This window comes from Rhodamnia argentea, chromosome 3, assembly GCF_020921035.1.
Source record: "Rhodamnia argentea isolate NSW1041297 chromosome 3, ASM2092103v1, whole genome shotgun sequence".
NCBI lineage: Eukaryota > Viridiplantae > Streptophyta > Magnoliopsida > Myrtales > Myrtaceae > Rhodamnia > Rhodamnia argentea.
Window position 1 is genome coordinate 3225848 of NC_063152.1, and position 17809 is coordinate 3243656.

At 38.0% G+C, this 17809-nt stretch overlaps 1 protein-coding gene across 1 annotated transcript; it reads right to left on the reverse strand.

Moving 5' to 3' along the window:
- Window positions 1-11136: 11136 nt before the first annotated feature.
- LOC115726935 (farnesyl pyrophosphate synthase 1) lies at window positions 11137-16223 on the reverse strand. Its single transcript, XM_030657025.2, has 12 exons — window positions 15987-16223; window positions 14562-14586; window positions 14301-14416; window positions 14041-14127; window positions 13840-13956; window positions 13660-13748; window positions 13149-13200; window positions 12837-12932; window positions 12031-12075; window positions 11836-11925; window positions 11683-11754; window positions 11137-11455 (listed from the first exon to the last, which is right to left on the reverse strand). Exons 1-12 carry the CDS (start codon window positions 16095-16097, stop codon window positions 11327-11329), a joined length of 1029 nt encoding a protein of 342 aa, XP_030512885.1. The 5' UTR covers window positions 16098-16223; the 3' UTR covers window positions 11137-11326.
- Window positions 16224-17809: the final 1586 nt, after the last annotated feature.

The following is a 17809-nucleotide window of genomic DNA, read 5'->3' on the forward strand; positions in this document are numbered from 1 at the left end:
TTTCTCACATTTACTCTCTATTTCGTTTTGTTTGAGCGCCTATTCCTACCGTGAAAATGGAAGTGCACTTGGAGTGCCACTAATTTTTTTGAGTTTTAACGCATTTCAATTGTGAAAATTACCCCGAAAAAGTCATAAATTTATTGCAATTGTGTCAATTCAGTCATAAACCGTTTTTTATTGCTAGTTAATTCCTAAACTTTTTGGAGTCGTGCCAAATCAATCCAATTTGACTACCAACGCCGACGCGAACAATTTTTTTGATAATATTTTAATATTCTTTCTTTTACTTTTCCTTTTTCTCTCTCTTACTTTTCTTTTCTTTTTCCATTTTAGTGTAGCCAACAAGGGCTTCGCGGCCCCAGCGAGCCTCGCCAACCGCGAACGAAGGCGGCCTAGCCAACCGCGGGCAAGGCTATGGCCAACTTCGCCCTAAGCCGATGAGGCCCTAGCAAGGCCATGGCGAGGTTGCCCTCTCCCCGTGATCGGCAAGCTCGCCGACCTTCGTTGGCCACAAGTAGGAAGAGAAGAAAAAATATAAAAAATAATAAAATGAAAAATATTATTAAAAATTATCCACATCTGTCGAGGTTTAGGACTCGATTAGCAAAAATAACTTTAGGGCTGAATTAGTACAATTATAATAAGTTTAGGATTTTTTTGGTAATTTTTTTTTTATTTTGATTTGTGTTGATCAAGCATGAACCCAATGAACAAGGTAACTTTTCAAGAGTCATTCGCACTGGACACAACCCATTCAAGTCGTGATTGGATTTGGTTTTGTGGAGGTCAATTTAGAAAGATGCAAAGAATGCTATGCATATCTTTCTCGAAGATCCGTGAAGTGGGGATTGTGGCACCTGCCTAAAAACTGACTGGGAGGTGCTCTTGATAAGGTCATTGAAACTTTAGATCAAATACTATGCTCATATGGTAACTTGAGGTACTAGACATCCAAGCTAAACAAGAATTGCAATCAGTAAATAAGGGTAAGTGTGCGAGAACACTTAGGATTTGTTGCGAAAGTACGATTTTTAAGACTTTCAAAAGGTGTAATTAAGTCCTAAAAACTTATCACTAAAGTATAATCAAGTCTTAAAATTTTCAAAAAGTGCAATCAAGTCGTAAAACTTGTTAGCATTTTTTGTTTGTCAAGCTGGATGGAGTTGATAAAAGGACTTGATGTCTATCAAGTTAGACGGAATTAATGGAAATGGTTAATTGCACCAACTTGACAATTTTTAAAACTTGATTCAATTACACTTTTGTAATAAGTTTTAGGACTTGTTTACATTCTCTAAAAGTTTAAGAATTTAATTATACTTTCGTGACAGTTTTAGGACTTTCGGTGCACTTATCCTATAATAATGTGATTTGCTACTACGTGAAAGTTGCGATTAAAACCTTATGCAGCGACCCAAAATCATCACGTTTAGTTATGCGAATCACAATTCATAAAGTAGAAGAATTGATGCACCTTGTTTCGGATTCATCGTTTTTTATGCGAAATTTGCGATAATCCGATACTCAAGAGTTTCTCCTCTATGAACCCCTTTATGAGTGGCTTCAATTAGACGGCCCCACACGTATAGCTTCCGACGACTCTTTACGTGAGATATGTGGACATTAGGGTTTAAATGAGAGATTTGAGCTTTATTTAGAGATTTGAACCTATCTCCTTATGATAGATAAGGTTTATCTCGATCCACACTATCAAGCTTCATATTAGACTAAATAGGAAACTATATATCTTTTCTTTATTAGACCAATTAATAATTACAATAATAATTAATAAAGCCCATATAAATATATATTCTATTATTCTCCCACTTGGGCTATATTAGTTGAAATTGTACTATAAATACTCTTATTTATATTGGTCTAGAGATAATTGCTGATAGTTAATCCGAACCCATACAATTTTTAGCACCGAATCATAGTAGTAACAGCATCAAAAGACACAGAGTCATCCATGGTTACAAATACTCTTAACTTTACCGATATGGATTTAATATGATAGTGTGGCAAATGGATAACATCTCAAATAATAGAGAAACCTTATATGTTATCCTCGTTGTCAATCACAATTCTCTTACTTTAAGTGTTACGAAACCCGATGTGCCACAAGAGAATATCCTTATGGTTCCAATGAACCCACATATATCGTACATTTATAGTTAACTGTACTTTATGTGTAACAAAACATGTATATGGCTAAAAAAAAAATGCCCCAGCCATCACTCAAGGTTTACACTATACCTTGAGATTTTTAATAGATATGTATTCAGTATCAAAATAACACGTTCATAAACACTTCATTAAATGTAAAAGAGTCAATACATATCAAAACTGTTACTAAAAGTAATAAAATACATATGTAAACTTTATTAGAACAAAAACTAAAGAGCTCTCACTAAACAATGGCATCCCACGACGCTTCAAAGCCCATGTTAATGACATATCGTTCAAACACACAAGGAAATAGACCTTTAGTCAATGGATCAGCAATCATATCATTTGTAGAAATATGTTCTACTTCTGCGTCACCATTCTATACCGATTCCTTCATATGCTTAGACCCCTTGAAACCTCCGTTGTTGTTAATGAACAACACTGCAGAATTATTGTAACAATATAAACTATATGGACCTATCGACAAACTCAAATACGGTCAACTCCATAATGAGATTCCAAAACCAAATGGCTTGAGTAGCAGCCGAAAAACATGCTATCAACTCTGCTTGCATGGTAGATGATGATACCGTTTTCGGCAAAAGGACACTTGGAGTGTCAATATTTATATATGACGCTCACTTTAATAATAATTTTTTTTATCACTTTAGTGTCAATTTCTTTTTAAAAAGGTCATTTCGGCGCCAACTCTGGTGACCATCGCCGAAAAGCATACGTGGCATCTACTTGGCCTATCGGACGATCCTAGTCAACAAAAAAAATTAAAAGACAATAAAAAAAATCCACGTAATATTAAAAAAATTTAAAAATAAACTAAAAAACTAAAAATAAACAAAAAAAAAATTAAAGATGCAACCCACCATCGCCGGCCAGCCATGGGTGGAGGAGTTCCCACCCCCGCCGCGGCCTCGCGGACCCACGGTGAGGTCGAGCCTCATCGTAGCCGGGTGATGCCGAAATTGCCTAACCACAGGTTGGCATGGTCGTCGCCGGGTGATTCCAGGCTCGGCAACCCCCTTGGAAACTCTCCCACACATCGTTGGCGGGCAAAGTGATGGAGGCAAGGGCTCACGGCCCTCGCCATTGCAACCGCAGATGCTATTTTTTTATTTTTTAAGTTATTTTCTACTTAATTTTTACTTTAAAAGTTCACGTGGATTGACTTTTTAAAAAAAAATCCACATAGTATTAAGAAATTAATGAAAAATGCCATGTGTACTGCTTGGCCGGAATTGTCACTCAAATGATCATTTTTGTCGAAATTGGCACTCAAGTGATTTTTTTCTTCGATTTGACATTTAAGTGATCCAAAAAAATATTTGCATTAAAGTGAGCACCGTACACAAATATTGACATTCAGATGTCCTTTTGCCTACTGTTTTCTATTTCTCACTTTTCCATTATATTGCACAACCCGCCAACATGAAAATATATCATGTTGTTGATCGCTTGTCATCCCGACAACCAACATAATCTAAATCTGAATACCCTACTAACTATAGGTTTTGAACATATCTATAAATCAGCATACAGTCTTTAGTCCTTTTTAAGTACCTCAAAACCTTCTTAGTAGCAACCTAGTGATCGTGTCTTGAATTTGACTAATATCTGCCTAAAAGTCCTGTTGCAAAAGCAATGTTTGGCCTAGTATAAACTTGAGCATATATGATGTTATCAAGTGCGCTAGCATAAGGTACATTCTTTATTTATGCTTTCTCAATATCTGAATGAGAACATTGTGAAAGACTCTTTTATCACCTTTGCAAATAGGAGGAATTCCTGGTTTGCATTGTTGCATATTGAATTTCTCCAAAATATGATCAATATACACGTTTTGAGATAATCCCAATATGCGAGGAGAACAATCCTTATGAATCTCAATGCCAAGAACAAAAGATGCCTCACCTATAACCTTTATGTCAAAGTTCTATGACAACATTCGCTTTGTCTCATGCAGTAATTCAATATCATTTCTAAAAAAACATGATATCGTCAACATAAGGAACGAGAAAAATAAATTTCCTCCAACCGATCTTACAATATATATATATACCGATCTAGCTTGTTCTCAATACACCCAAAATAAATAACATCACTATGAAATTTTAAGTACCATTATCTAGAAACTTATTTCAAATCATAGATAGACTTTTTCAATCTACAAACCTGATCATTTGTATCATCTACTGCAAAACCTTCGGGTTGTGCCATATAAAACTGTTCATCAATATCTTCATTTAGAAAAGTGGTTTTAACATCTATCTAGTGAAGTTCCATATCAAAATGATCTACTAAAACCATGACTACTCTAAAAGAGACTTTAGAAGAAGCCGGAGAAAAAGTTCTTTCATAGTCTACTCCTTTCCTCTAAGTGAATCCTTGAGCTACCAGTCTAGCTTTAATTTCTCAATCTTTTCTTTAAAGTCCCTCTTGTTCTTAAACACTCATTTACAATCAACAAATTTATAACCTTTAGGCAATTCAACAAGCTCCCAAATATCATTATGTTTCATAGACAATATCTCATCTTTCATCGCATCTAACTGTAAATCAGATTGAGAATAAGAAACTGCTTCCGTATAAGTTAGCGGATCAACAACAAAGTCGATATTATAATCTTGCTCTCCTAGATAGACTATATAGTTTGGTGGTATAGCTGATTGTCTCTGCCTAACGGATCTCCTTAGAGAAGCATCTCCAACCTCATTCCGTTCTTGAGAAACTTCATTAGGAACTGCTTCAATAATCGGTTCCCGAACCTCAACGGGTTCGATCTGTAGTATAGGGACATCCACAATTGCCTGTATAGGTAGAGAAAACAATATAGAAGTACCCACCGCACTGTTATCCTCAATAGATCGTGACAATCACCTTTTTCAGCTACATCAAGCTCCAAAAACTTCACTATATGTGAATCCACAATTCTTATACCTCTGTTAGGATTATAAAATCGATATCCGTTTGAATAATCTCTATAAGACACGAAATAACATCGAGTGATTTTGGAATCCAACTTGCTCAAAGTTAGATTATATAATTTTACTTTTGCGGGGCATCCTTGAACCTTCGGATGATTTAAGCTAGGTCGTCCAGTCCATAATTCAAAAAAGTAAGTGGCGCAGATTTCGTAGGAACACGATTTAGAATATAAAGCATCGTTTTCAAAACTTCATCTCACAAAAAATCAAGTAAATTAATTCTGCTAACCATACTCTTCACCATATCCATAAGAGTACGATTACGCTAGGTGGCCAAATGGACCCATGGGCCCGGAACCGCTGGGTTCGGGCGGGTTCGAACCCGATTTTTTTTTTTTTTTTTTTAAAAAGGAAAGAGGCCGGGTGAAAAGAGCAATTGGGCCTTGGAACCGATGGTTCCAAACCGAAACCAGAACCGGCCCCGAACCGCCGGTTCCACCTTTTTTAGGAACCGGAACCGCCAATTTCTGAACCGGAACCGGCAGTTCCGTGGAACCGGCCACCTATAGATTACGCCTTTCGGCTACACCGTTCTGTTCGTAACTACCGAGCATAGTAAACCGACCTACAATCCCATAATTCTCTAAGTACTTGGCGAATGACCCTTTAAGCTATCCAATATCGCCATGTCAACCATAATACTCACCACCGCGGTCAAATCTAACAATTTTATAATTTTTCCTAGCTATTTCTCGACTTGAGTCCTGAAAATCTTGAACTTATTAAGAGATTCAGACTTTTCCTTAATCAAATACATATAATCATATCGAGAATAATCATCAATAATTGTAATGAAATAAAAAAAAAATCTACACAACGTAGCTGTATAAGGTCCACTTATATTTGTATGGATGATCTCTAACAAGTAAGAACTATGGACTGCAGTTTTCTTCTTCATTTTAGTCATCTTACCTCTATAGTAGTCTTCGCATGTATCTAGTTCACTTTTAAGAGTGGGTAGAATGTCTACCTTTATCAGTCATTCCACTCTTTTTTTAGAGATGTAACCAAGACACTTATGCCATAATGCGTAAGATTGTTCCTAAGATCGAGGTCTTTTTGGAAATAACTTTTTCAACTGTATAAGCGATATATATTTTGTTGGGAGATAAACATAATCTGTACAATCCATTGGACATAATGTAATACCCAACTTTATTTGAATTAAAAGTAATAGAAATTGCATTGTTTGAAATCTCAAAAGAGTATCCACATATATCCAAACTTGATATGGAAATTAAATTCCGTCTAAAACAAGGTACATAAAATGTATTTTCTTAACATCAAATTAAAACTGAAATCTAGAATTGTAATGACATTTCTCACAAACTAGACGTTAGCTTTATTGTTGTTCCTACGGTGAGTTTTGATTCTTCCTTATTTGGCTTCCTCTAATTTATGAATCCATGTATGGTAAACGCATATGATTAGTTGCACCGCTATCTAGCCATCACGAACAAGATGGAGCTTCTGATATATTAGATTCACAAACCAATGCCAAAGAATCATTACCTTTAGGCTCACGCTTAGACAATCAATTTTTATATTTAGCACAATCTTTCTTTATGTGTCCTCCCTTCTTATAGAAGAAATAGAGATCATCATTGCCTACGTTGCTGTCCTTTTTAAAGGTTGTTTCTTTGGACTCAAGTTGTTAGACGAACCAACGGATGAGTGAGTTACTTTATAAGTACGATTTTTGTGCGCCTTACCCTTCTTAACACCAGAACTAGAAGCAATACACATAGCAATATGCACTTTACCTTTCTTCGACTTCATCTCCTCTGACACCACCCTTGCAATCAAGTCATTGATGGTCAATGTCCGATCGTCGATATTATATTGTGTTTGGATAATTCCAAATTCAGGCGAAAGAGAGTTAAGTGTAAGATACACAATACAAGCATCAAGGATATTAACATCAAGCGCCATGAGCTTTGTTTGCAAGTTCATCATCCTTAGGACATAATCCCTAACTCCAGTAGAACCATCATACTTCAAGTTGAATAACCCCGACGGATGTGTCCCAACTTCAGTATTAGGAGAGTCATGATTCCTTGCCACCAAGGCCTCCATCATCCGCTTAGCGGTGATATCAGCTGCGAAATCACTTCTAAGATGTTCCTATATAGATCGCTTAATAGACAGTAAGCAAATCTTATTGCTCTGTTCCTAAACAGCATAGTGTGCTTTCTGGGCTTCTATACTAGCCTAAGTGAGAGCTGTCAATTTATCCTCATTAAGAGCAATATGAACATCCGCTAGTTCCATACCAAACAGAAAATCCTCCCTCTACTTCTTAAAATTAGAACCAGTAACAATCTCAATAGGTTTGGAGTTGTCGTTCATAGAAAAGGTGACTGAAAAATAATCAATGTTTATAATTAGCATAATGCGAAAATTTATCTTGAGAGTTACATACATCATCACATAATCACCTTTGAGCAAAAAATATAATATGTAGTTGTATACTCTCTACATTACAACGGCTATAAGAATTTATTTTAATCTTCGTTAATCACCACCTTTTGGTGTATGAAAACACTTGGACTAGTCAATTCTCATCCATATGTGCAACCCTCCATACAATGTTACGCAATTACGTCCTTTGAAAGTATAACATGCATTAAAACAGGAGACATTCCAATACTTTATAAACCGTTACCAAGTGTGCCACTTTGGCGGTCATAACCCAATTGAATTTTTCTGAAATTGAGATATAAACTTTATATTTCACATTTATCGTATGTATGTAATTTTAGAAATTATGGGCAGTTATCCACAAAAAATTACATGCTATGCTAATCCACATTAATACACTCAACAATACATGTTAAATCATATACATGTAATTAATAAATTATACTCCACATACTTGTATGTGGTACTTATATGTAAGCTTACACTTGTGTTTCATGAAACCATAGAGAAATATATATAAATACCCCCAAACAGTACACATATTTGGGGTTCCATATGTATTTTCATTCCATAAAAGCATCAAACATGTAAAATAAATATACCACCCGGTACAACATAAGCATACGACCACGCCAGTTCCTGAAATACCTCGAAAGGATCACTCATGCCCCCTCACGCATACCTCTCTCTGCGCGTGGCCCCCACACGTTGACACGTGCTGCACACATGTTCGGTCTCTGCTAGTGCTGAAAATCAATCGGACCGGTTTATCTTGGTCCAACCGCTCCCCTTGACCGAACCGGCGAACTAGGTCATGCGAACTCGATCAAACCAAGTCAACAGTCAACCAATTCGAGTCAAGGGTCACGGGTCGAGTCACTTGGGCTGATGTGACGTCATATGATGTTAGCCCTGGATGTGCCGCTCACGTGCGGGGTTGGGTCGAGCGCATGGGGGAGCTGCTGGAGCGTGGCCGCACGTGGCGGCATGTCCGGCCTCCTACGGCGTCGATCTTGACATGGTTTTGCTTATCTCGACGAGTACTTTCAGAATATATAATTATTTTTTACTTTTGTCGAAAATAAAATTTCAAAAAACACCAAGAACATGATTTGAGATGTAATACGCGTTGGCTTTGATACCACATCTAAGCTGCGATTAAAATCCTTATGTAACAACTCAAAATCATCATGTTTAGATATGCGAATCACGGTTTCATAAAGTAGAAAAATTGACGCACCTTATTTCGAATCCATCATTCTTGATGCGAAATTTGCAATGATTCGATGCTCAAGAGCTTCTCTTCTGTGAACCCCCTTTATGCACTGGCTTCAATGAGACAACCCTTCGGGCATCGCTTCCGACAACTCTTTAAGTGAGGTATGTGGACATTAAGGTTTAGATGAGGAATTTGAGCTCTATTTATAGATATTTGAACCTATCCCCTTATTATAGATGAGGCTTATCTCAGCCCACACTATCCAGCTCTATATTAGACTAAATAGGAAACTGTATATCTTTTCTTTATTAGACCAATTAATAATTACAATAACAACTAATAAAGCCCATACAAATATATATTCTAGCACTACGCTCTTGAGAATGATTTATGTAAAAAAAAAGACAAGCCATTAGTTCCACAACTCCATACACCACACAAGCTATCCGTGACCACGAAAGTCCTTATCTTAGTCACGAGACTCATGACACAAGGCAAAACGCGAATAATGCAGTGAAAAGGAAATTGGAATACGTACATGACATGAAATGCTTCATCCGGATAGCGAGTTTTCGCTGTCGTTCCGCATTTTGGCTTTTGCTTAGTACCAATTGCCCCGAGCCACAATGCCGATCGGCACGAACTACGGGAGCACGATTATGATATATACTCGATGCGAAAATGGCAAAATTTAGAGAGCTGCAAAGTGCTTTGGAAAATAAAATCAAAGAGTAGAAATCAAACCAACAGCGCATTGGCCAAGTCAACAGAACTCTGGAAATGGAATATGGGCTCTCAAGGGCTTCTTATCTTTTTGAGTCAAGTCAACAGAAGCATAACATACGCCACGGGATCCAACCACAGGACAGGACAGATGAGGACCACCGCCATCAAGTGGAGACATGATTCATAATGGAATGGAAGGCAACCCCACTTTGTGATAAAAAGTCATTACAACGGTTGTCCCAAGTTGCTCGGAACCTTCCCATCATCATCTGCCTCAGGCCCTTTTCTCGAGGAAGCTGATATGGCGAAAAGTCATTACAACGGTTCGTTAAATTCTAGCATCAAATTGTTAAATTGTATGATACGTGACAATTATAAGATGCATTAGTGTAAGATTTATACTCTCTATCTGTCACAAGTATAACAGTTTGAGAGATTTCGTGATATTAATCCAATTTAAGGAAAACTAACGGAGAGTATATTGATCACAAGTATACAAGTTTGTATAGTCAAAAAATTAATTTTTAAATAAATTTATCACATGTGTATCAATTTGGAATTTTTCATAATATTAATACTTTCTCAAAACTCAAAGCAATATGATATGACAATAAATTTGGATAAGCGTACTTTTGATAGAATGGAAATCGGATGCTTCCCTCTAATGTGGGTGACTATGAGATGATCACCAATCTTCAAGCTTAGGGACTCCGGAAAACATACCGTTGCGACCGTTACAAATGCACGGGGTCGGATCTACTCTAGCTTATAGAAATTGGCTAATCGGTAAAGATCCCATCCATCGAATTAACTTTTTCAAAGAGGACGAGACAGAGTAACCAATAATATCAAAGTATACCGTTGTCCTACTTAAGACCGATAAATCCAGGAGAAATTGCTAGTAATGATCAATGCACGTGGAAAGTTATGGCCTCATAACAAAACGACAGAAAGAAACGATAACCATTTTAAATGACGAGTTCGAGGTAGATGATCTATCATACGACGTTGCCGGGCCAGTCATGCTAATGCAAGTCGAGGTCGTTAGGCGTCACTGTCCGTGTAGAGTAATTAAGCGATGGAATAATTGAGTTCAAGCCTAAGACGTTGATGCAGATTGATGCTCACTTTTCCATTGGAAAGGCAGCACCTTTAGTAATTAAAAAAGTTGGGTTCCGCTTCTCTTTCCCCCTCTTTTCTTGCCTGTCGATTCGGAAAGTTAGTCGTTTGCTTTTCCCTTTGCCTGATCATCCAAAGCCAGACGAACAATCTGTCTTTTGGTTTCAACTTTTTGAAGCATGTTCGGCTGATTCATGCAATAAGAAAACCCTTTGCAAGATCCCGGAATGTCCGAAATTCGGTGCCGGAGAGGAGGGAAGATTTACCGAGTCGAGACTCCGAGCGTGCTGAAGGTTTCTGGTTTCGTTCGAGATCGACATCGCTGCCCTTGGCCTGCTCTTGGGTATGACAAAGGCCTATAAATGTACAGCTTTTTTGTACTTACGACTATGTCTTGGACTCTCAATATCTTCCTTTGTAACTGCCAAAGAGAGTCATAACATCCAAGGCTCAAATTCCATGTTCGCTTGCGAGCAACAATTACAATCAAAACTCAGGATTTTTATTTAAATGCCAAAGGTTCATCATCGTGAAAGTGTTACAAGAATGGGATACAGGAAGACGTGTCTTCTCACAATTACAATAACACAAACTAAAATTCCCAGTCGACTTGGAGTAGGAGAATGCTAGCAACGTCAGACTTATATTTGATAGCCTGAAAAGGATTTCTCTATTTCTGCCTCTTGTAGATTTTACCCAAGAAAGACTTGAGCACTGCTTGCACTGCTTTGCTCGGATGTGCTTCAATGGCGGTCGTCAGCTTTTCATAACTTTTGCTCTCATACTCCGCGAAGACCCCCTATTGAATTGGCATGGCAGGTAGGAGTAGAAAGAAATCAAAGAGAAGTTCCGAAAGAATTAAGAGAACAGGAAGGAGATCACACAGATACAGTAAGGCATATCTTTGCACAAATATCAGAGAAGCATAGGAAAGAGAAAAGGCTGACAGTTTCTCATATGACAGCAATGAGTTGGTCCATGCTTGTTATACCAATTAAAATGAAAAAAAGTAAATAAGAAGAAAACCTGAAGATTGATCTCGTGGTAGAGGGCTTTTACTTTCGCGACATTTGATGGATCTGGTTTCCCATAGTTCTCCTGTTCATCATCGAACAACAATAAGAGAAAAGTTTGCAGGCTGAAAAGAAAAAATCAAATAAGTTGGATCTCTGATCTTACTTCCAACACTTTCTTCTGCTCCCCGTTGCAGATTTCGAGCGCTTTAACAACCAGCCATGAGCACTTAAAATCTTCTATGTCCGTTCCGATCTGTAACCAGAGAAGTAAATGGTAAACCCATGAACAAAAGAATGAGAAACAACCTTAATCCATTTGCATCATGAGAGATCAGATACCCGTAACTATGGAACTCACCTTACCAATAGTCTCGGGATTACCGAAGCAATCCAAATAATCATCCTACAATAGCAAAAATAATAATCATCAATAAAGACACGATACTTTGAATAGAAAGAACATTTGTTAAAAGACTACCTAGCACCCCGTTGGAGAGGTAATTTAATCATACAAGAGTCAGAAAAACAGACTGCAATTGTAGAGTTCCGATCGTGGTTCCATCACATGTTTCACCGACAGAAGAAGCTAACTCAAGAACTTCCTCTAGATCCACATCACGGAGATTTTTTGAATCGAACAACAACCGTAACGGATGTCGGTCATTTCAGGGCAAGTGGATTATTTATCATGAAAAGGAGGAGCTTCAATGTTATACATACCACTTTTATAAGCAATCCCATTTAGATAAAGAAAAGTTTCCTAGAGAAAGCTGCAATCAATAGGATTTTCCTAATCTTCCCTTCCCGAAAGGAAGGAAGTAACCAATTAGGTTTATGACGAAACCTAGAAATCGATCACCGATCCAATTTGGATACCTCTACGGGATAGACTAGAAGGAATAAGCGGAGAAATTTTATGTTTTAAATGGTAATCTGCCGATGCTTATTCTCTAGATACCGTCATTGCTTCTTCTCCGTTTTAACTAGAAGGTCCACAATTCGAGTCCGTATAGCATAGATACAGAGCCAATTCCAACAGACTTATTGTAGGGTTCCAGTAAGCCCACCTCAAGATGAGTGCTCTCCTCTTCTGACTTGCCCTCACGATCTACCTTTACTGAGAAGGGTGAATGGAAATTTTTAAGCATATTAAAAAGAAATTACCTGGACTTGGAAGTAAGTCCCCATCTCAACAAGAACGTGCTTTACATCAACATGCTTCTCCAAGTCCTCACCAGCCATCAGCAATGCACAGGCAACCTAAGGAATTTGGCAGGAACAAAAGGTGATTTAACAAAGAAGACTCGAGAGACAAGATGTCCCCAAATAAGAAAAAACTCAAACAGGGCAGTTTAAGGAAAAGAAAAATCTGGCCATCAGGGCAACACATCAATGTTCAATGCTTGCTTAAAGTATCAGACAGAAAACATAGCCAAGGCCATAAGAAATCAACCGTAAGAAGGCTTTTTTACTCACTGGAAGATAGAATGAATAATAGGCAGTCTTGTACTGAACAATACGCCGATGGCTGCACAACACAAAAATATATACATCAGAAAAGAAACAACAAAGCAAAGACTGCACGGATGGTGAAGGGCTGCAGAGAAGAAATTAAAGAGAAAAAAGAGAGAAGAACATGCATTTTGTAATATTAGAGAGACATTCCCGAGTAAATATCATCTTAAACCGTGTGTATCAGAGAAGGATGAGCCTACAGCATGCAGTACATAGGTTTAGTCCACTAATTATAAATCCAAAGGCATCATTGGATGTTCATCCTATCCATGAGTTCTTGATTATAGGCCAGAAAAACAGAAGCATCTTGAACAGACCCTCTATTTATCTCCAGTCAAACAATTTAAATGCTATATTAATCTTGGAAAAGAAATGCCAAATTCCCTACATTATCAGATTTTTTTCTTCCGTGAAGAAAACAGCTCCATTATCTTCTCGATGTGTTTGAATTATTGAAAAATGGTTCACTCACAGTGATAATGTGTATTTAGATAAATCCTTTTCTCCCTGGAGAGTGGTAATCAGGTCTATCATTTGGCCTGATGCTGTCTGAAACTCCACCTGGTTATAAAAATAAAAATCACAGATGAGTTTACCAAATCTCTGCTATCCAAGTATCTCATCCAACGTAACTGAAGGAGTAAAATGGTACCTCATTGAACAAATCCAGCAGATCTACGTAGTAAGGCTTCCCACGGAAGTGATTCTTAAGGATTCGAGGAATATGATTGCGCAGTAGAACCCCGTCATTTACTGCGATCAATCCAACCTACAGTAAATTTCCTAACAAGTTAACTGCATTATCTACAGCGGTAACCATAATGTTCAGTCCAGGAAATCTGTTAAGACCAACCTTGGGCAATCTAAACCAGCAAGGTTGTCCACGTCGGGTATGAGAGCTGTCCATGATGTCATCAAGAACAAGAAAGTATGCCTGAAGCTGTACATGATAATCACAGAGATATCAAATTGGAGTTTTACTAGGCAGTCAATAGACCTTGTGGACAAATCATGAATATGGTGCCTGTGCTAGGTGCTGTGAAACTGGAACAACTTGGAAGGATGTATAGAATCGGAATGCAAAAAAAAAAAAAAAAATTACTATGGCCATACCCATTCAATACACCAACCCAGAGCACTTGCGAGAAAAATTTCTTCCTCAGTCAATTCCTTCCCTTCTTTTAACAATTTGTAGCTATCAATTACAGAGAGGCCCCTGTTCAATTTACCTGAAAGAAACCAGTTACATGTCAGAAAAAAATCCCCGTCAACAGGATATTCTGGACACCAACACAATCCATGAAGCCAGTACTAGAAAATATTTGACCGATGATAAATATCATTGCAGTCAAACAGTGAATGATATTTGCTCACCTCCAGGCACGTTGTAGTCCAGCATCTGAAATGACAAGCACAGAAAGAAAAACTTAAGTTGGGAAAAGAAAGGCAAATAACATGATCTCAATCCAATCTTATAGAGTGAAATAGAAAGAAAGAAATTATTTGCACAAATATTTGTGGTTGGACCTTTAGTCAGCACATTATTATGAGCTTCTTCTTTGAAATTAACAAGACATTCTAATAGCCCGAAAAAGGGAAAAAAAAAAATAGCTATCCAGGTTCCAGATCAGAAGATAATCATACACATCCGTTTGCTTAGTTCATGACAAGGTTTGAATAGGAGGGTGCCTGGGTTGTTGCAAACTGCCAGAGAAGCAACATGGCGATGCACCTGATTAAATTTTTAAAATTGGACACAATTTACCAGAATGCTTGTATCTGAATCTATTGCACCATGATGAGTGAGAAAATTCAAGTACATGAAGCTTCATCAAATACTTTCTATAAAAACCATACATGAGATTAGATCCTCTTAAATGGGTTTGAGTTGGGTGACAAAGCATGGTTACATTACCAATATGTTCCTAAGATCCCTGACTGAAAACCTATAGCAAGTTATTAGAAATGTACATATATTGCCTAATATAACACTTCATCGAGAGAGAGGAAGTTAGCAGTTTTGATTTTGGATAAGTAAAAGGTAGTGAATTAATCTACTCCACAAAATCAACAAACAACACATCCTTACATTTGCACTTGCAATGAGAACATCTGCGCACAAGAGACCTTTTTCTATCCTGATATCGACACATGATCAACACGATGGCTTGTAAAATTATCCTTGTAACTTTAGATTGAAGACACAAGGAAGAAGTCAGACATACTCTTGCAGAAATGAAACGATGCCAGAAACAGCACAGCTTTAAAAAAAGGGCATAGTTTCCGCTGATTAGTTCAGCCTTTAGCTCATTAAATCAGTTGAAGGACCCAATCTGTAAAACCACACAATCCTCCGCTTTCATATTGTCGAAAGTTATACATATAAACGTCATCTTTCTATCGATAAACCATTCATCTTTAGTTAACGTGGGGGTCACAGATCCAAGTCCCCCCATCCCCACCAACACAGCTCAAGATGCGAACACTAATTCAGCTCCTTGAGGCTCAGCTGAATCGGATTCATATCTAAATCCTTCTCACCACCGCTTTTTTAGTTCGGATGCTACCCATAATACACATCCAGGCGAAGAACAAGTCTCGTGTCTGACAAACTAGGATCGAGCATCGCAAAAGAGCACGGCATTACCACGGCAACCGATCCACACCAAAGTAACTGACGATCCGGTCACCATCAGCAACAACAAGAACTAAGCAAACACGGTTATAAGATTTACCAATTACGCACCCTCGACAAGCAACAGAAAGGAAACTCGGGCAAGTTGGGATTTTGAGACGCACCCGGTCGACCCACTGAAGCGAATCGTCGGCGAACTCGAACGCCGGATCCTCCAGCAGCTCCGATTTCAGGACCGCGTACACTTGCAAGAACTTGGCCTTCAGATCCGCCATTGACGCGAGGAACCGAGCTCTCTGCCTCTCGCTCTCGCTCTCCGGCACCGAAGAAGCCTCAAACAGAGCGAAGCAATCAGAGAGAGAGAGAGAGAGAGAGAGAGAGAGAGGGAACGAGCTCAAGTGTCGTCGCTTGCTCGGCCCGGGCTTTTGTACAGGAGAGAGCTCCTCCCCAAATGTCCAACAGTCCTCAAATCTATCCCGAGAAACAAGGCAGGGATTTCCGCTAAATTACGGGGCTGCCACTGGTTCTCTCTCTCTCTCTCTCCCCCTTCCACGTTCATAATATGCGGTTTTTTGTCCTGATTGCTTGTGCGTATTGGAGCGTGATTGGCCCCATGTGAGTGATTAATTTTTATCTCCCAAAATTGTCGATTTCTGCTGATTTTCCATGATTGAAATAAATATGATCAATATCACGAAAAATCTCAAACCGATATACTTATGATAAATTTATCCCGAACTGATTTTTTGACCGTAAAAAATCCCAAATCGGTACACATGTTAGAAATTTATCCTCTGTTAGATGTCGTTAAATTGAGTTAATTCTACAAAAAATTTCAAACCGGTACACCTTTGATAAACGGAGGATAAGACTCCAAACCGGTATATCCGTCAATTGTCACGTGTCATCAAACTTAGCAAATCGACGATAACATTTAACGGAAACTAACGGAGGATAAATTTGTCACAGGCATACCAATTTTTTTATTTATTGTAATTTTAGTTCAATTTATCACAAGTGTACCGATTTGGAGTTATTCGAGATATTTATCCAGACAAATATAATGTCAAGACATTAATAGTCAATTCTTAAAAAATATATTTTCGAGCATTTGAACGTTTGAACCTGATCCGTTTACTGAAATGCCCGTCACGGTTTGTCAGGCCGTTTAACAAATCAATCTCGTAACCAACTATAGAATATTTGTAATTGCACGCGAGATTAAACAATTGAAATAGATCTGAGATTTCCTTTTTTTTTTTTTTGAAGCACTTTCTCCATGCTCGACGGATTCCAATAAAGTAGATCTGACCTTTAATCAGCATATTAATATTTGTGTGTGTGTGTGTTGAGAGGCTGATTTGTATCATTCCGCTTAAAGTTCATCAAGAAGTGGCCGCTTTCCCCAAAAGTAACCGGACACTTCCAACATATAATATGATAGTGATGCCTAAAAATGAAAAAGGGCAGTATGATTTGAGATTAGTTGAGACTTGATCAACTTGCGTTGGTAGAGATCTCTTTTTTTTTTTTTAATTGCGGGCTAATTGTGGCTTGATTTAGAAAGGAGCTAGGTGAAAACATCGAAACGGCATATCCGCTGAACGGAACGGGAAAAAAGGCGATTTGCAATAGCTCGAACCTCGCTCAGAATTCTATTACATGAGAATCTAAACTTTAAGAGGACGGGACGTAACAACAGCTCAACTCTTTGGAGAATCGAATCAATGTACTCCGAGGAGGCTTAGGTCGGGTGAAGCTTTAGATGAGGCCACAATCTCGTTAACGGGTGCATTCGCAATAAATAGTTGTTGGGCTAGGAAAGAAAGTTGGCAAGTCACTTTTGTAACTTTAACCTACGTAATTACTAAATCAATATCAACTTAACTTAATGCGCGATTCCTTCCTAGGATCCTTCTTTTTCATTTGTAACGTCATAAATTTGGGTCAAAAGGAAGTTTAGACCACCAAGTTTTAAAACGGGACG